The 17,232-nt window shown below is 48.1% G+C and overlaps 9 protein-coding genes across 9 annotated transcripts in view; 4 read left to right on the forward strand and 5 right to left on the reverse strand.

Annotated features, from left to right (window-relative positions):
• The window catches only part of SPPG_09173 (CMGC/SRPK protein kinase), a gene marked incomplete at both ends in the record, with an annotated part of 3,365 nt that extends 918 nt beyond the window's left edge, over positions 1-2,447 (reverse strand). Inside the window, 11 exons of the mRNA XM_016757330.1 lie at positions 94-157; positions 232-301; positions 363-506; positions 574-722; positions 783-877; positions 957-1,348; positions 1,413-1,585; positions 1,653-1,828; positions 1,894-2,005; positions 2,062-2,150; positions 2,299-2,447. Of these exons, the coding sequence (XP_016609034.1) occupies positions 94-157; positions 232-301; positions 363-506; positions 574-722; positions 783-877; positions 957-1,348; positions 1,413-1,585; positions 1,653-1,828; positions 1,894-2,005; positions 2,062-2,150; positions 2,299-2,447 (1,613 nt within the window). The remainder of the gene's footprint in view (positions 1-93; positions 158-231; positions 302-362; positions 507-573; positions 723-782; positions 878-956; positions 1,349-1,412; positions 1,586-1,652; positions 1,829-1,893; positions 2,006-2,061; positions 2,151-2,298) is intronic.
• A 274-nt stretch (positions 2,448-2,721) lies between these two features.
• On the reverse strand, positions 2,722-3,588 carry SPPG_09174 (U6 snRNA-associated Sm-like protein LSm5). Its single transcript, XM_016757331.1, has 6 exons — positions 3,489-3,588; positions 3,305-3,400; positions 3,195-3,222; positions 3,039-3,111; positions 2,954-2,970; positions 2,722-2,851 (listed from the first exon to the last, which is right to left on the reverse strand). Exons 1-6 carry the CDS (start codon positions 3,526-3,528, stop codon positions 2,836-2,838), a joined length of 270 nt encoding a protein of 89 aa, XP_016609035.1. The 5' UTR covers positions 3,529-3,588; the 3' UTR covers positions 2,722-2,835.
• A 59-nt stretch (positions 3,589-3,647) lies between these two features.
• SPPG_04093 (RuvB-like 2) lies at positions 3,648-6,063 on the forward strand. The gene is made up of 11 exons (XM_016752338.1): positions 3,648-3,787; positions 3,859-3,934; positions 3,994-4,191; positions 4,263-4,459; positions 4,519-4,625; positions 4,700-4,793; positions 4,853-4,976; positions 5,044-5,138; positions 5,194-5,562; positions 5,630-5,702; positions 5,771-6,063. Exons 1-11 carry the CDS (start codon positions 3,785-3,787, stop codon positions 5,869-5,871), a joined length of 1,437 nt encoding a protein of 478 aa, XP_016609036.1. The 5' UTR covers positions 3,648-3,784; the 3' UTR covers positions 5,872-6,063.
• On the reverse strand, positions 5,765-6,574 carry SPPG_04094 (uncharacterized protein). The gene is made up of 2 exons (XM_016752339.1): positions 6,128-6,574; positions 5,765-6,060 (listed from the first exon to the last, which is right to left on the reverse strand). The coding sequence occupies exons 1-2, from the start codon at positions 6,531-6,533 to the stop codon at positions 6,026-6,028; spliced, it is 441 nt and encodes a 146-aa protein (XP_016609037.1). The 5' UTR covers positions 6,534-6,574; the 3' UTR covers positions 5,765-6,025.
• Positions 6,575-6,641: 67 nt separating this feature from the next.
• On the forward strand, positions 6,642-9,265 carry SPPG_04095 (uncharacterized protein). Its single transcript, XM_016752340.1, has 5 exons — positions 6,642-7,310; positions 7,372-7,504; positions 7,561-7,707; positions 7,764-8,210; positions 8,269-9,265. Exons 1-5 carry the CDS (start codon positions 6,730-6,732, stop codon positions 9,160-9,162), a joined length of 2,202 nt encoding a protein of 733 aa, XP_016609038.1. The 5' UTR covers positions 6,642-6,729; the 3' UTR covers positions 9,163-9,265.
• On the reverse strand, positions 9,150-10,027 carry SPPG_04096 (dolichyl-diphosphooligosaccharide-protein glycotransferase). Its single transcript, XM_016752341.1, has 4 exons — positions 9,961-10,027; positions 9,577-9,886; positions 9,455-9,515; positions 9,150-9,380 (listed from the first exon to the last, which is right to left on the reverse strand). Exons 2-4 carry the CDS (start codon positions 9,878-9,880, stop codon positions 9,314-9,316), a joined length of 432 nt encoding a protein of 143 aa, XP_016609039.1. The 5' UTR covers positions 9,881-9,886; positions 9,961-10,027; the 3' UTR covers positions 9,150-9,313.
• SPPG_04097 (uncharacterized protein) lies at positions 10,007-12,182 on the forward strand (the record flags this gene model as incomplete). The annotated part of the gene is made up of 6 exons (XM_016752342.1): positions 10,007-10,509; positions 10,741-11,257; positions 11,314-11,431; positions 11,487-11,736; positions 11,795-11,886; positions 11,953-12,182. The coding sequence occupies 6 exons, from the start codon at positions 10,007-10,009 to the stop codon at positions 12,180-12,182; spliced, it is 1,710 nt and encodes a 569-aa protein (XP_016609040.1).
• A 241-nt stretch (positions 12,183-12,423) lies between these two features.
• On the forward strand, positions 12,424-15,638 carry SPPG_04098 (CAMK/CAMKL/CHK1 protein kinase). Its single transcript, XM_016752343.1, has 15 exons — positions 12,424-13,263; positions 13,372-13,604; positions 13,676-13,740; positions 13,803-13,850; positions 13,906-14,025; positions 14,093-14,101; positions 14,159-14,237; positions 14,301-14,414; positions 14,481-14,562; positions 14,630-14,652; positions 14,717-14,804; positions 14,867-14,999; positions 15,084-15,239; positions 15,296-15,400; positions 15,473-15,638. The coding sequence occupies exons 1-15, from the start codon at positions 13,175-13,177 to the stop codon at positions 15,542-15,544; spliced, it is 1,416 nt and encodes a 471-aa protein (XP_016609041.1). The 5' UTR covers positions 12,424-13,174; the 3' UTR covers positions 15,545-15,638.
• SPPG_04099 (uncharacterized protein) lies at positions 15,562-16,705 on the reverse strand. The gene has a single exon (XM_016752344.1). It carries the CDS (start codon positions 16,643-16,645, stop codon positions 15,635-15,637), a length of 1,011 nt encoding a protein of 336 aa, XP_016609042.1. The 5' UTR covers positions 16,646-16,705; the 3' UTR covers positions 15,562-15,634.
• Between the last annotated feature and the right edge of the window lie 527 nt (positions 16,706-17,232).

Below are 17,232 nucleotides of genomic sequence, written 5' to 3' on the forward strand. Positions count from 1 at the left end.
GACCTGTTGTGGATGTTATTTAGATTTCGTTGCCGATGTATATAAGAACGACTGACGAGTGCACCTTTTCGGTTGAATAGCTCACTGCTGTACTTGCCGCTCAAAGCTAGAGATTTGGGGAAATCACCCAGGAGCTCAATAATCTGAGCGACGTGGTCTAACGCGTGACGCAAGGACCGTTCAATAACAATATCCACAGTTTTTTTACTGAGTGTCTGCCCAACCACCTACCATCATCTTTAGTGTATCTCGAACCAGCTTGTGGATCGAATAGATAGTCCCCCGTCAATAGCTCAAAAACCTGAAAAATCGAACGTCACACTCTCTGATCTATAATGATGTGCATATGTAAGATCACCCACCATACAACCGACACTCCATATATCAGCACTCCGGTCGTAATTGGCCCCCAGTATAGCCTCTGGCGACCGGTATTGTCGGGTTTGAATATCATTGGTGAAGTGATGATCTACCCAGCATGCGTTGCCTAGATCCGCAATCTTGACCTGTATCGTTTATTAAACCGTCAGCATTGACAACGTTGGATTCTCTGTGCTGCTAATTGCACCAGACCTTTATTCTCTCATCCTGTTTACGTCGTCGTTCTCTTCTTTCCTCCCGTCGTCGTTTTCGGTCCGCATCTGAATCTTCGTCCTGCGCATGCTTTTTTGGCCCTTCTTCCTGCATTCTCGCTTCCGCTTGAACTTTGTGGTTGAATTCTCCTGTTCGTGCTGGTTTAATATAACGCCATTGCACTTGCTACCACTACAGAAATTACAAACCTTCGCCCTCGCGCTCTTTCAGATCTTTTGCCGCCGCTTTCGCTTCGTATGATTCCGCTAAACTGATATCGCTAAGATTTCGACCAAGCGCGTCCCTGACATCCAAAAGGAGAGAATGCACAACAATGAGCGACGAGAAAAGGGGGGCTGCGACAATGACCATTATACACGTACGTGGAGCGTTCGCGGAGACTGCCCTCCTGGTTCACGGCATCCGCTAGTTTCCCATTTGCAATAGACGAGGGTGGTGCAGTGTTCTGCGAGTCACTTTTCATCGCGACACTTTCAGCGTCCGTGCCTTCTTTCTGTACAACATCTCCCGCCTCGTCAGTCGCGCCAGTTTCGAAACCCCCCTGCGTCTGCTTCTTCGCTTGCTGTTTCTTGAGCTTGTATTTGGCCTTTTTTCGTTGTGCCCGAGTAAGAGTAGGGGTGGACGCAGGGCTCATTGGCGTGCCTTCTCTGGGCGACGGGGTTGGCGAGTCCAAGTCCATGCTGGATGGGGTATTGCTGACATCAACCCCCAGTTTTTTCATGGTTTCGTCAACATTGATACAGATAAGGACATTCTATCCAGGGGCGATATGTTCTATCAGCAGAATGCTAGTAAATGTTAACAGATAAAGAAAGTACCTCAGGTTTGAGGTCGGTATGTATAATCGCGCATTCACGATGAAGGTAGTCCAGCCCCATTAGGACTTGCTTTGTTATTCGCTGCACAATAGGTACAGGAATACCGCGATGGTGATACTGCCTGATTAATGTCAGAAGATTCGGCCCCAATACTTCGAAAGCCATGCAGACATCTAGTCCGAGAAACACAGAAGTTAACATAGGAATAACCGCCAAAGCAAAATGCACCAGACAACATACGGGTCCCATGTGGTCCTCTGTGTTTGAACCAATCATAAAGTTCCACCACACATCTTCGCTCAGGATTATCGCGATTCGCTGACACAACTTTGTCCAGCAGCTTTATCTCATCCAACGCCGTCTCAGTATAGTGAGGAGCCGATTTCACAATCTTCAGTGCTACCGGTCGGTTAAATCTGATCACAACAGCGATATTAAGTTCTGATTTTAAGAGACTTTAGTGCACGAAAGGAACAATTACTTGTGATCTCGCGCCAGCCAAACTGTTGAGAAATGTCCCCAGCCTAGCTTGCGAAGTACCGTATACCGCCCTTCGTTGAACACATCCCCTATATTCACTGGATGATAACCGCCTAAATGCCGAGGCATTAGGTCCAACGAACACGCAGACATTGATCGAGGATCCAACCTTTGCAATAATCTTCAGCATCTTCCTCCTCCTCGCTAAATTCTGACTCATCCGATGAGTTGAGCTCCTCTGGGGGGACGCGAGACTTGCTACGGTGGGCAGGAGAGTATCCGAGATTACTACACTCATTTGTCGAATAATTGACAACAGCAGCGGTGAATGCCGCGTGCGTGATTCGGCACCGACTTGGACATCACCGTGCGGTTGTCAAGTTTGCCCTTGAATGTCATCACTCACCTTTCCACTTTCTTCAACGCCGTCGTTGAGCTACTCGATGTCTTCCCTGAAGCATTGGACGCACCTGCCGCGGGCTTTCTCCGTCGTTTCTTCGCGGCGACCACAGAGGCAATACTTTTGGTCTTTTTCATAGCAGCTAGCGAGGACATTTGTAAGGCGGTGTCCGAAAGTGGAGTTGGATAGAGTGGGAAAGACGATGGCAGTTAAAGGAGCCGGATCTAGCGGATGTGTGAAACGACGCCGATCATGCGCCCCAAAGAAACGACAGTGCCGTATGACTCTTGCCAAGAGTAAGTCCACCAAAAGACTGCGTGCTGCTGGAGACGTCAAGGCTCGGTTGTGTAATATGGAGATGACCTGCCTTGCCAGTTGCTCCTCCCCCCGTTTCCTGCGAGAATCAAGTCGAAACTGTGTGCACAGACCTTCATCATGACTACAACTGGCACGTGACACAAGTCGATTTCCTGCCAAATCCGACAAAGTTTGGGCAAACTATTATTTACACAAGGATCTGTTCTACAAGATTACAAGGGAATTTCAATCCGAAGGAGGTCTGTAGGAGGAAGGAGCGAAATGCACAGGTAAGGGTTTGTGGTGAAAGTGTTGATGGGAAGCATAAACGCATCCTGGTAGGCCATTAGCCATTTACACTTACTCGCCCCCTGGTATAAACTGTTGATATTCAAGAGGTGAGATGCGAGGATCTAAACAGAAGATGCAAAGATGAACCCACTGCATACCATGCAAATGTTGTTGCCGTTCAATAATATTTGATCAAGCTTTGTGACTTTACGGCCTTCTGGTGTGTTCTCACTACACGACGAGAGTTAGCACATTCTTTCTTTCGTGATAAGCACCCCATATATCCAGGCCGCTTTTGCCGCATACACACGTACTATTCGGTCACGTCTTCCAATACCATATCTGTAGGAAATACAAGTGTGAGCAAGTCACTTGTATAGCAAACACCCTCTCGGCAAAAAAACCAATTTCAAAGTGCACTTACTGACAAAGTCATCAAAGCCTAGCAGAGTGCCTGCAAACTCCTTTTCACTCTTCATAACAACCCATATCCGTGAACCGATACAGCGATCGACAAGTTCTGCGAGTTGTAGCAAGGGTAAGTACTTGTCACTCTGTGCACCCCACCAGATGCTGCAAACCAAACTCGTAACGCGTGGATAACCTACCCAAGGGAAGAAGTGCGGGAGCTGTCGTCGTTGTTGACATTTGTGGAAACTATTCAACGAGTTTAGACGAGGCGAATCCCAATGAGCTTGGTTCTCATGAGTCAGTTGCTTGTTGTCCTAGCAACAGGAAATCTAACGCGAGCTGCGCGTGTGTCAAGGTTTCGTTCTCTCGACGACGATCTCACCTTCCACCTGCCAACCTCGTTATAGACACAGAACATCCTTTTATTGTTCGTTCGCAAACGCCCCATTCTCAAAACTCCTGAAAGCACAATTATATAGGGCTCTCTTCAAACATGGTGTGTACTATACTCGCATTGGCGTGATGTTTGGCGCAGACGCGGCTGACGAACTTGTCCCGGCGTGTTAGGCGACAACCATTTCAACGACGGTGCCAGGGTCGGGGTTGCAGGATGTAAAAGAATTGACAAGAATGGAGCGCATAGGCATGTACAGCAGTCGATATCATATAACACAGCTATTGAGTGTCTAACGTTCTCTGTAGGTGCGCACTCTCACATTCGTGGTCTTGGGTTGGATGATGCTCTGGAGGCTCGGACAACATCACAGGGAATGGTTGGGCAACTGCAGGCACGAAAGGCCGCGGGTGTTATTCTAGAGATGATTAAAGAGGGAAAAATTGCGGGCCGTGCCATCTTAATTGCTGGCGCACCTGGAACTGGCAAGACAGCGATCGCCATGGGTAGGCCGCTCTGTCAGTTTGTCTGACATTCCTGGTTTTATGTGTCCTGAATGTACTACCCCTCTCACAAGGCATGGCACAAGCGCTGGGAACTGATGTCCCTTTTACTATGCTCGCCGCATCCGAAATATTCTCCTTGGAAATGTCCAAAACGGAAGCGCTGACTCAGGCTTTCCGCAAGTCTATTGGTGTTCGGATAAAGGAAGAGACGGAGTTAATTGAAGGAGAGGTGGTTGAGATTCAGGTGGACCGATCTGCTACTGGTGCAGTACGTATATAACAATTGAGACGTATTCTTTTGTACGCAATGACTAAAACAAAAAGCAGGGAGCAAAGACCGGGAAATTGACGTTGAAAACAACTGACATGGAAACAATCTACGATCTTGGACAAAAGATGATCGAGGCTCTCAACAAGGAGAAAGTGACGGCTGGGTAAGTCTCAATCGACCTATGGCCCTTGACTTCCCTCGTAGATCAAACTCTTACGGGAAAACTACGCATCAAAGGGACGTTATTACGATCGACAAAGCCAGTGGCAAAATTACCAAGCTTGGGAGATCATTTTCGAGAGCGAAAGATTATGATGCGATGGGTTCAGATGTAATTATGCTTGTTCTGTTTATTCACTTCTACAACATCCTAAGGTAGTGCCTTCATAGACACGATTTGTGCAATGTCCCGAGGGAGAACTGCAAAAACGAAAGGAAATGGTACATACAGTAACCCTGCACGAGATCGATGTAATCAATAGTCGGACTCAGGGCTTTTTAGCGCTATTCTCAGGTAAGTGGTCAAATCACCACCTCAAAGAAAGGGGCATCAGGATGACGTCTCTGATCGCGATTTTTAGGTGACACTGGTGAGATAAAAACAGAAGTGAGGGATCAAATCAACTCCAAGGTGGCAGAGTGGCGAGAGGAGGGCAAAGCTGACATAGTACCCGGGGTGAGAAAGGGCCCGTTGGAAGTCGTGCATTATCACATATTGACACTGCCTGCAGGTCTTGTTTATTGATGAAGTTCACATGCTGGATATTGAGTGCTTTTCGTTCCTCAATCGAGCTATGGAGGACGACATGTCCCCCGTAGTGATTATGGCATCGAATAGGGGAATCACAAAGATCCGAGGAACCAAGTACACCTCCCCTCATGGTCTCCCGATCGATCTTCTCGATCGCCTTTTGATTATCAGCACATCTCCGTATACGGAAAAGGAAATTAAGCAGATTCTAAGTATTCGGTGTGAAGAAGAAGATGTTGAAATGACCGAAGAGGCAAAGGACATTTTGACCAAAATTGGCATTGAGACAAGCCTTCGGTATTCCATCCATTTGATTACAGCAGCGTCTTTGGTAGCGCGAAAACGGAAGGTATCACGACTCTCGGCTTTATTGCGACTGCTTCTGAGGCCATGTTTACCCATCGATTCTCTCTTAGGCAACTGAAGTTGATGTGGAGGATATCAAGCGCGTGTATTCGTTGTTTCTTGATGAGAAGCGATCTGTACAATGTAAGATACTGCGCCGAGATCTCTACTAATCGAGGATGCTAGAGATTGATCGCAACTGTTCTCTATAGATCTCAAGGAGTACCAACAACAGTTTATGTTCAACGCCTTTGGCGAAAGTATGGATGTGGATCGAGGTGCTTCTGCCGATAGTATTGCTATGGAGACTTAGAGACAGTAGCTCGCTTTTACCTTTCTGCTTGTAAGAATAACGGATCTAGCTCGATCAGAGCTCTATGTACAGACTATTTACTCAACAGTTTAATGTATAAGGAAGCCAGCAAGGGTCGGAATGGAGAGATACACCACTTCATATCCTTCGTTAGCTAGATGACATGCTTGTTTGGCGCCAAGCACGCCTCTGGTACATGGAAAGCACAAAGTATCAAGCGACGACCTAAAGGATTCCTGTACGCTTCTCAACATACCCTCGAATCCGGCCAAGTAGTCAACGGTAATCCCGTTATCTCTCAACAGCGCACTTCCCTGACATTCTGCGATGAAGCTGGGAGGTTCTTTGACCCCCATGACAACCCGTGCTACCTTTGCATCGACAAGTCGGTGAGCACATGGGGTGTTTCCGGACAGGCGTTCCCCACAAGGTTCCATAGTAGTGTATATGGTTGCTCCTTCTGCCACTGCCATGTTGCTCAATTTGAGCAAGCAACATTCTTCTGCGTGTGTATTGCCAGGCAGTTCGCGGGAATAGCCAGTAGCCAGTACTTTGTTATCCTTGACCAGAACAGCTCCTACGCAGTACGCACTCGGAACTGGTTCCGATCGCTGTGCCTGGCTAATGGCCATCTCCATGAATCGAATGTCGGAGGCGGACATTTGGTCGTTCTACCGCCAAAAACAAAAAACTGTCGTCTCCTGCAAAGAAGCCAAAAACCTTCTTTGTAAGCCACAGTCACGACACTCGCGCAGTAAATCGGGGACTTCAAAATCTGGCCACGGCAGCTATTTTCAGCAACTTTTTGCAAATGACATTTCGTCCCTTGTCGCTCAATCAGCCAAGCGAGCTGGCAAGATGCTCCTGGGCGGTGTTTCCCGTCGCTTGAAGCGCACGGCACCGCACTCCCGTACCCTGTTTTATGGCTGTTTTCCAGCATTCCTGACAGTGACGGTCCTCCTACTGACATTTGTGACATTTTCCCCTTCCGTACGGCGACGAGTCAGTGAACTCACACCGGAATGGCTTCAAAAGGGCTCGCATCTGTTGCCTTTTCATTCCGGCGACTCTGAAGAGGTGAACGATGAGTTCACACATCCGATTCTGATAACAAAGGAAGACACTCCGGAGCCGTACATTGTCGTCGCAACAATGATAGCAAATCAGGCGCATTATCTACCGGAATGGATAGAATTTCACCTCTTACAAGGCGTCGAGAGATTCGTGATATACCATGATTCAAGAAAAAAAACAAAAGACCTGTCGAGACAGGTAGCGGAGCCCTATATCCAGAGTGGAATCATTGAATGGATCGAGTGGCCTCAAGATGCACATAATATTGAGAAAGTACTTGGTGCGAGACAATGGCCTGTTGAATGGGCTAAGCGAGAATTCTATGATCAATTGGAGAACGATTGCATTAAGCATAATCCAGCACGGTATGTTATGCGTAGCTTGTTCATGATGAACACGTTGATATCTGACGCTTGTGTTCTATAGCACTAGTCATCTTCAAGCAGGCTGTCAGGCTGTCGCATTTATTGACGCGGCCGCAAGGTATCGCAATCGTTCGAGATGGGTCGGAGCTTGGGACGTTGACGAGTTTGTGTTTATACCGCAAGAGGACACTGAGGTAAGCATACCATTTGCAAAACTGGATAGTGGGCTCGCAGCTAAAGGAAAAAACAGGGAGATGTACTTGGTGATCACACCTTGAAGAATGTCCTTACTAAGCTGGAGTGGTGGGATCAGATTTGGTTGAATGGACGGATTTTTGCAACAAACGGTTATTTTTCTGATCCGACTCCTCCCTCCGATGGACTTCCTTTCACTTTGGTAAGACGACATTCTCCATAAAATCGTGAATGACTTCTTATATGAGTATTGGTTAGGTGACCGAACGTTATGAATATCGGTTCGATAATGATTTAAATCGCCAGTTCGACAGATCAGATATTAAAGGCTTTGACTGGACCCGGAAAGCCCTGGTGGATCCAAAGATCGTAACCTCGAATAAAATTCATGGTTGGCTGGTTGAGATCCCCGCATCCGAAAATCGGGAAGAACGTCTCATGCAGACGAATTTCAAAGACATAGTTATGTACCACTATCAATTCCGATCGGTGCTTGGCAATCATGACAAAGCTGTGGCAAATGGAAACCCAGCCATGGAATACCTCCCGGTTCGCGAAGTTTATTTCAATGAGAAGAAAGACACTGGAATTTTGTTCATGGTACCATTCGTAAAAGAACAATTGATGAAGCGAATTACCGCTGGATGGTGGAAGGGTTGGGAACCACCATCCGCAGTAGCGAGACCATTTTTGGGCTACCAGAAGGTATGTCAAGTATGGATGATTGGGCACAACATTATGACTCACCAACCTATGTTTTTAGGCGAAACAACCACAGGTCTGTCTCGCCTTTGCGTATCTGGATCCGAATCTGTCAAAGCTCCGCAAATCTATCTCTAGCATCTTCCATCATCTGCGCACATACGAACCGTCCCTTAGTTTTGAGGCTGTCCTTATTCTTCCCCGCTCAACCTACGATAAGCGTCTCATGGATGAGTTTCCCTTCGAAACTCTGCGATTCCTCAACGATACGACATCCAAAGCTCAGGCAGTGGACCTCCTATTTGAAGCCTGTACAGCTCCGTACATTTTGAGTTTGGTGGATGACTATGAAACGAGAGTGGGTTGGCTGAATCCCCTTCGACCAGAAGTGGTAAATCGTACCGAAAGAACTGTGAAGGCCCCTATAATTAGTGCTGCTGTACAGCTTCTGGAGCAAAGATATGACTTGCTGGAGGTCTGGATTGGAGATGTTCCAGATATTGCTGTTTACAACCAAAATCGAACGGATTGGCTCCCCTTTACGCCTAGCAAAAACGGCAAAATAGACGCTGACTATGGTGCCGTGAAGTGGTATAGGGTACAGTCTGCTTCCGCCACATCTGTGCTAGGCGTCTCAAGGTTTGGCGGTACACTAAAACACCGTGAACGGATCATCTCAGTTGGACCAGTCTTTCCTGGACAAACGGGCGGCAACAAGTTAACGGAGACTGTTGATGAATACGCTCTGCAAGAGGATTTCGCGAAGCGAGCTGCCGCACTAGGGTTTTCTAGCGCCCATTTTTGTCTTGGCGAGGAACCCACCAGTCGCCAAGATCAATGTAATTTTGACCCGGATGCGACCTATGACGGGGCTACAACCGGACTCATGTGGCGAATTCGTCCTGTGGATGAGGACGACAGAGCGAAAGATGGAATGATTGACAGGGCATTGTGACATTTATCTTATCTTTCTCTTATGTTTATTTATACTTTTCTTTATTTATCGCATTCATGATCAATAAAGTTGTTTCATATGCCGTGCACTGAGACCAAAGGGGAATATTCATGTCGAAAACGTGGAATGAGTAAGGAACTATGCATCGTATTTATCCTAAAAAGTTCACTACAAATCCAAATAGCACAAGGCTGGCAAAGGCAAAGTCTGCAAAGGCTCTTTGGATAAGAGGAACATTCACAAACAGGTTAGAATCTGCTAACACTAAGTTGCTTTGTACGCGTATCACTACCTTTCCGTCGACGTGTCTTTGAATTCCTTGTTCTCTGGGTTTACTTGCATTCGCAAGTTGGCTGATTGCAATGTAACTCGTGAGATGACCAATTCCGTTCCAGCGTCCAAAAAAAAACGTACCCGCCAACACGAAACTTCCAACACTCGCCCCAAATCCCGCCAGAAAACTGTTATAGGGATATGTTCCCGCAAGCAGAACATATACGAACTGGATAATCCCCGTCAACATCACAAACACAAGGTACGTATCGATCAGTTTCAAAGACTGTGGGGTGTTCTTTTGGTATGAAGTAACAAGCCGTCGGACGAGAAAAGCTTGCTGTGCCGCAGCATTTGATGCAGATGCAGCAACGGATTGAGCCGAGGCGCTTACTGCACCAGCAGGGGACGCGGGGGAGGCTTGGGTGGGCGATGACTTGGCCATGGGGATCTGATCAGTATGCCGGGGTTAACACCTGTTGGGATGGCAATCCTACTCTCCTAGCATGGTCCCAGTGCATATACCTGTATTTGAGACGGAACCTACACTCACACCGAAGGCAAGCAAGGAATGCGAACGATCGGGACGGGAGAGGACGACCATCGACAAACGACGCGTCGTGTTACCCGCACCACTTCAAGGCACGTGATCTACCGCGAGGGTGAGAATGAGTACCTCCCGGGTTACAGCCCCATCGACTTCCATATCGCTTTCAATCGCTTCAACAGCTTATACGTGCAAACAGGATCAATCGCCATGCCTGAAAGCCAATTTCCTCTTGGGCACTCAGAGAATCCCTACGAGTTGCTGATAGTAGGAGCTGGGCCTCACGCCCTCACGCTCCTGGTACGGTTGCTCACCAAATATCCGGTTACTTTATTCAACGATGAGGAACAGGACCGCCTTCTGCGTCATGTCAAGCATCAGAAAGGGTGTGGCATGGTTGATGAAGCACGCAAACGAAAGTACTTGGTAGTCGACGAAGGAGGTGAATGGCTGAGCCGTTGGAAAAAGCTTTTTGCCGGGTACGACATCCCGTGGCTAAGGAGTCTTGTCAATATACACCCGGATGCGTGAGTATGCCATCAGTAGTTGGGACAGCAACCATAACAGATTATAACAATTTGCTTCCTTCTGCAGGTCCCACGCCAGCTCGCTCCGTGATTTTGCAATGATGCAGGGACGGCTCGACGAAATTAAAGAAATCGACGACTTTGTGCAAAAAGCTGTGCACAGGCAAGCCAAGTATGACCGCCCAAACGTAGTTTTTGGTCACATATGCACTATTAACAGCCATGGATCAGATCTCGGCGTATGAACTCTGCTTTCAATCATTCGCAAAATACAACCCTGCACGTCCCGACCTCGTCACTCTTCATCGATTTTTGTGCGCACCTTGTTGAGAAGCACCATTTAAATGATGTTATCCAGCAAGGGAGTGTTCATTGTATCAAGCCTATGTTCGACAGCTCTTGCAATATCTGCAAAGGATTCGAGATTGATCTTCTACACAATGGACATTGCAAGAAAATCCACGCATCTCGGGTAGTCTGTGCCATTGGAAACGGAAATTGCTTGCGGCTTCCTGACTGGGTTCCACCATGTGATGGTTGTAATACTGTAAAGTGGCCTAAAGAATGTCTGATGCATTCGGCCGAGTTGGTTAAGAGCGGTGTTCTCAACTGCGAAGGATGTTGCTCCAAAGAGCAAACTCAGTTGCTGCCGACCCTTCGTGAGGCATCAAAAGGGAGATTGATGATAGTGGGAGGAGGTCTCACAGCAGCCCACCTAGTGAAGCATGGCGTCAAGCGGTTCGACCAGGTTGGTGCAAATACTTGTTACTGCGACGGACTTCAAAAAACTCTGACACCCTTCAGGTTTTACTGGTAAGCCGGTCGTTTCTACGTGTGAAGCATTTTGATGTTTCGTTGAATTGGATCGATCGATACGGAAATGTGGAGATGGCCAAATTTTGGCAGGAAAACGATCCCAGAAGTGTGTACACGACAAACGTGCTGCCAAACTTTGCCCAACTAATGCATTTTGTCAGTTCGACTGAAGATCATACAAAATGCCCGGGAAGGAGGCAGCATGACTCCATCAATGTGGGAATACATAGAATCCGCCAAAGCGGCTGGATCACTCGAAACGAAGCAGTATACTGAGATAATAAGCGCGATATGGAGGACCGACACCCACTGTGCTTGCGATTCTGCGGAGACAGCCAAGGGATTTTGGGAAGTTCATTTGAGTGATGGTAGTATTGAGAATGTTCATGCCATATGGATGGCTACTGGAAGGTGAGGTCCCTCTGCTCGTCTGTGCAGATGACCTGTCGCCTAATTGCTATATGGGCAGCAAAATGAATGTCACGCAAGACCCGCTGCTCTCGCAGATATGCAAAGCCGTCCCGACCACATTAATTGAGGGATTTCCTGTTCTAACGCATGGTACCTTCCACTGTTGCATTCATATACTTCGATCTTGGGAATTCACCTTCGTATTCGCATTTATAGATCTACGCTGGCAATCATCCATTCCCTTGTACGTAATGGGCGGTTATGCTGCGCTTCAGCTGGGGCCCAATGCCCTGAACCTGGCAGGCGCTAAAATTGCCAGTGAGAGAATCGTAGAAGCTTTGGAGACTGAAATGGGTTTTGACCAAGCTCATGCCGACGATGGCGCCGCTGTAGTTGGCGGCTGGGCAAATCGGTACAAGTTCTTGGAAGATGAAGACGCTTGTTAGAAACGCTGCGTGTCGTGCGCAGCTCCTTTTACTTATTGTCCACCCCTTGCACGCGTGTAAGTCCGTCAGGGGCATCTCAATAGAATATTACGTCGATGGAAGGTTTGACGATGCCAGGACTTGTCCATGAACGACATCCATGGGATATTCCTTTACTCACCAGCTTACATTAAGGACGCCGCCGTGTCCCCTGTTCCTCCACCACCCCTTGCGCGCGTGCAAGTTCATCAGGGGTATCTCAATAGAACTTGCTTCGATAGGAGGATCGACACGATGCCAGGGCTTCTGTCCATGAACGACATCCACATGGGATTTCCCCAACTCACGAGCTTATATAAAGGACGCCCTGTCCCCTCTTCCTCATCATCTTCAACCTGCAGGAAGGTATGGTCTCCAGTGCGAAAATAAGGTAATTAGTTATTCGCAATTCTCTCTGTAGGTTCAAAAAAGTTCACAGCCCGCAGGGTAAGTTTCTTCGGATTGGAGGACGTGCGAAAATAAGGTAAGTAGTTGTTCGCAATTCTCTCTGTAGGTTCAAAAAAGTTCACAGCCCGCAGGGTAAGTTCCTTCGGATTGGAGGACGTGAATGAGATATTGGCTATTTGAGGCCCGCATTCTTGTTTCAACTATCGTAATCTACAACGTAAGTTTGAGCATTCAGTGCGGATGCATCGCGTTGTCACCCGTCTCTGCGCATCCGTCCATCTCCAGAGAAAGTACTGTACATTGTGACTGAGCTTCAGGGCTCTTGTACCGGAGAGTACAAACGCTGGCGGAAGAATAACCATTCCCGCCATTTGGTACCTGCAACCTAATGGTACAAGAACCACCTCCATGAAACAATTCTCCACCATGCTGCGGTGTATTACCGCCGGAAGTTGCATGACAGCATTGGCCTTCTGAATCTTTTTCAAAGTCAAAGACGCAACACAGTGCTGCATAGCGCAGACGCGCGTTTCTGTTGACGACGCGAGCCTGATTCTCACAGATGCATGGTTGGCAGAATGCTGCGCGCTTCTCAGCCTAGGACTATTTTGGGATATGAGCTGGGCGAGACAATTGGCGAGGGTGCACACGGAAAGTATGTAAACGACATTGTTGCATTCAATTGGGCAGATTATGTCGCATGCGCGCTGCCGTCGAATTGGTTAGAGATTCAGCAATGCTGACACATTTCCAACCTGCCCAGAGTAAAACTGGCCATTGACCCTGCCTCACGACAAGCTGTTGCAGTAAAGATAATCAAAAAACGTTCGGGGCAGGAAGGAGCTCGAGATCTCGCCATTTTGCAGAAAGAGATCAAGATTCACAGTGCTGTCCGTCATGAGAACATTATCACGCTCTTGAACGCTGCGGAAGACGATGCTTGTGTTTATATTGTAATGGAATATGCAGCTGCTGGGGAGCTGTTTGACCGAATTGGTAGGATTGAGGTTTGTGTATGCGGCGGCGGTCCATGCAGCAACCATATGCCAAATCACCTTTTGTCGTAGAACCAGATGTGGGCGTGGAAGAAGAACTCGCTCATATGTACTTTATTCAGCTTCTTGCGGGTGTGGTACGTGATCCTGATTGTGAGTTTAGCAGCAGCGCTGTGGAAACGCTAATGGAGGGAACTAGGAGTACTTGCATGGGCGCGGCATATCTCACCGAGATCTCAAGCCAGAGGTACGATTTGCCCTTTGACACGACCATTTCCCATGAGAACTAATAGGAGCTGCAGAATATTCTGCTAGACCAGTATGGTAACCTGAAGATTAGCGATTTTGGTCTGGCGACAGTATTCAAGCACAAAGGAACGCGACGAATTCTCACAACTCCTTGCGGCACTCCACCATACGTTGTTAGTATTCTCCTCAGGATCTGACACGACACCTATATGCCAATACTAACTTTGAGCTCCATAACAGGCTCCGGAGGTAGGATTTTACCTGTAGATCGCTACGCTACATGATCTGATAGTGCAATATTTCAAGATCCATGCAATGAGCTATCATGGTGATGCGGTAGACATATGGGCAGTGGGCATCATACTTTACGTTTTGCTTGCAGGAAGTGGGTTCGGACTTGTTTTTGGTGATGCACATCATCCGCAGTGTTAATCTCGGTATTCTCTAGATACTCCCTGGGCCGAACCAACAAAGCATGACGATGAGTTTATGTTTTTCCTTCGTAATTATGCCCAAGGGCTGCCGTACGCGCCTTGGACCGGCTTCTCGAAGGATACGCTTAGTAAGTAATGGCGCCTGCGGCGGTGTCTGTATATGCACGTCCTAATCGGCCGATTCCTTGAATCAGGTCTTTTGATGGGAATCTTGCATGTGGATGCAATATCTCGATATAGCATCGAAGACATAAAAGAAAATCCCTGGGTCAAGAGGTACGTAAAAGAGTGAATTACTGCTGCCTGTGAGCACGAGCCTAATAGAACCAATTTCTTTTTCCAGACCAAATACATTGCTGACCGATGGTTCGCGTCGCACATATTCCCGTCATTTGTTCTCCAACGACTTACATTGGGGCTTAACTTACAGGGAAATGTAATGATCCAGCAAGACTAGCAGAGCGCATGATGTCAACTATGCTGTCAAGTGCAAACGAAATGATGGAAGCATCGCAAATGTGAGTGGCCTGGAACGCCTTCGTGATCAGCCTTGCGGTGACATTCCTTTTTATATGAGCAGAATATCCTATTCACAGCCCTCTGACATGCGCCCTGATGCTTACTCCAATGGAAGCAGTGTGTTTGATGACCGATCGGGCTTTATTTCCTTCTCGCAACCCCAAAGGATGGAAAGCGAGACACATACGCAAAACGTGAGTGGAAATTTGCTGCCAGGATTACCGGCTACCCTCCATCACCCCTCCTCATGCTTGATGCTCACGTTGTGTTTGCTACAGACTCAACTCGAGTCCGGCGGCTTCCTGGATCTCTTCCCTTCGGACCGGATTACTCGTTTCTATAGTAGCGCGGATCGGGATACCATAAGCAAAATGCTTAACAAAACCCTGCAGAATTTCCTGGTCCCACATAAAATACATCCAGTTTCACGCAAGGTATGTGGACCAGTAGTGTATAAGGGACGGGATGAAGATATAAACAATTCCTACAGATCGTCTTCACTACCGTCGACAGACGAAAATGTCCGTTGCATGGGGAGATCAGCATCCAACGTCTAGGTACTGATCTGCAGCTGGTGGCATTCAGAAAAAGCAAGGTAGGAGACATGACGGTTCATTGAACGCATTGGCCAACCTCTTATGAACTAACGCGACCATCTCTCTCCCAGGGAGATCCCTTGGAGTTTAAGCGGTTTTACCGCGCTGTGCTTTCTTCGGTTAAGAACTTGGTCGTCAGTTGAACATACTGCGCTGAAGCTGTACATAGAGGTAGATGCTCTGTATCATTGCAAAATACATTTTAACCACATCAATTGGTAGTCTGGACGTCTTTACACCGCCACCTGTTGCCGCGTTGCTGTTGCACGGCTCTCACTTTTGCGTCCCTGTCCCGCTAATGGTCCAGCCTTCCCCCGCGCGTGTACTTCCTTCGGGGTACCTTCCCTTTCCGCCGTGTGCATCCGAGGCTTGAGTCCACCTTTCTCCATCCTCGGTTTGATCCGCTTCTCCTTAGGACGTGCATAAAGCGGATTCTGCTGCCTCCAAAAGTCAATTCGCGTCTGAAGATATCGGATCCCATCTGCAACCAGACTCATCACTTGCTCATCAGGACACTCTGTGAAGTCCTTATCAGATAACAGCTCCTCCAGGTACATTTTGTCTTCGTATAGTTCGCCCAGGAGCTTATTTTCAAGTGCAGGACTGAGGGAGGACTTTTGCTCCTGTTGATGCTGCTGAACAAAAGCAATTCCCCTCCCTTCAGTGCCGCGTGCAGCAGCAGCAGCCTTTCGCGTTGACGGATCTGCAGCTGCTTCCGCTTCTACTGCTGCCGCTGCCGCAAGGGCCTTTCGCAGATTCTGGGGTACCTGAATTTTGGTCTCCTTCGGGTTCCCGATTCCATTTTCGATAGCCTCACGCGCCTTTTGAATACCTGTTCGAAACTCATCGAGTTCTGGTCGAAGCCTATTTCCTCGGTGATAAAACACAAGTGCCGTTTCGAAATCACCTATTGCATACAAAGCTTCTGCTTTCTGATATATTCCTTTGAAGAAATCAGGATCTTGTTTCAATGCTTCTTCGGCATCAAGCAGTGCGGGTCTTCCGTTTCCAGCATTGATGTGACATCGGGAACGGGAGACGAGACAATGCTTGTCTGTGGGGCGAATGGCGAGTGCGCGGGTATAGGCGTCTATGGCTGGACCCCATGCTCCACGTTGGGCAAGGAGATCCCCTTCTGCGGCAAGAATTTGGAATTTTGCTACGAGGTTTTCGGGGTTTTCGGCGTCTGGATCTGTGAAATCTGAAGGATGACCTCCACCACCGCCCATTGCCGCGGCTGCCATAATGCCTTACTTACTCCTCTTGCAGAGAGAAAAGGCAACTTGAATTTTGGCGGGCTTTAATAGAATCCTGGTATATCATTGCTCCAGGGGACATTCGGAGCGGGTATCCCTAAATGTGTACGTAAGCGTTAATTCACCGATTTCGCTTAGGTAATCAGACGCGGTTTTTTCGGTTCAAAAGTTACGGTGACTCCCGGACAGTTTGCCCTTTTGTGCATTGAGGGTCAAAAAGCTGCCTGCAATGCTTCCCGTCCTGCGAAAGCTACCCCGCGTAGCGAGGCCGTGTCTTCGCTCGCTGTCCCTGCGTCATGTTGGCCGCGCCGCTTTGGGCGTTCACCCCTCCCCGGCAGCAACACGGCAGGTTGAGCCACGCTTGCAACTGCGGGCATATAGTGCAGCGGCCGCACAAGCACTAGAGGAGACTCCTGAGACTGTGGTGGGGAGTGGAAGTATTGAAGGCTGTGTTGACGTGGAAAAGATACGGAATGTATGTTTTGCATGATTGTCTAGCTCATGGACCGCGGGCCACTGTTAATATCAGGTTTGTGACATTTTGTCAGCTTGCTATTATAGCTCACGTCGATCAT

The sequence above is a fragment of the Spizellomyces punctatus genome (assembly GCF_000182565.1).
Source record: "Spizellomyces punctatus DAOM BR117 chromosome Unknown supercont1.6, whole genome shotgun sequence".
Taxonomy (NCBI): domain Eukaryota; kingdom Fungi; phylum Chytridiomycota; class Chytridiomycetes; order Spizellomycetales; family Spizellomycetaceae; genus Spizellomyces; species Spizellomyces punctatus.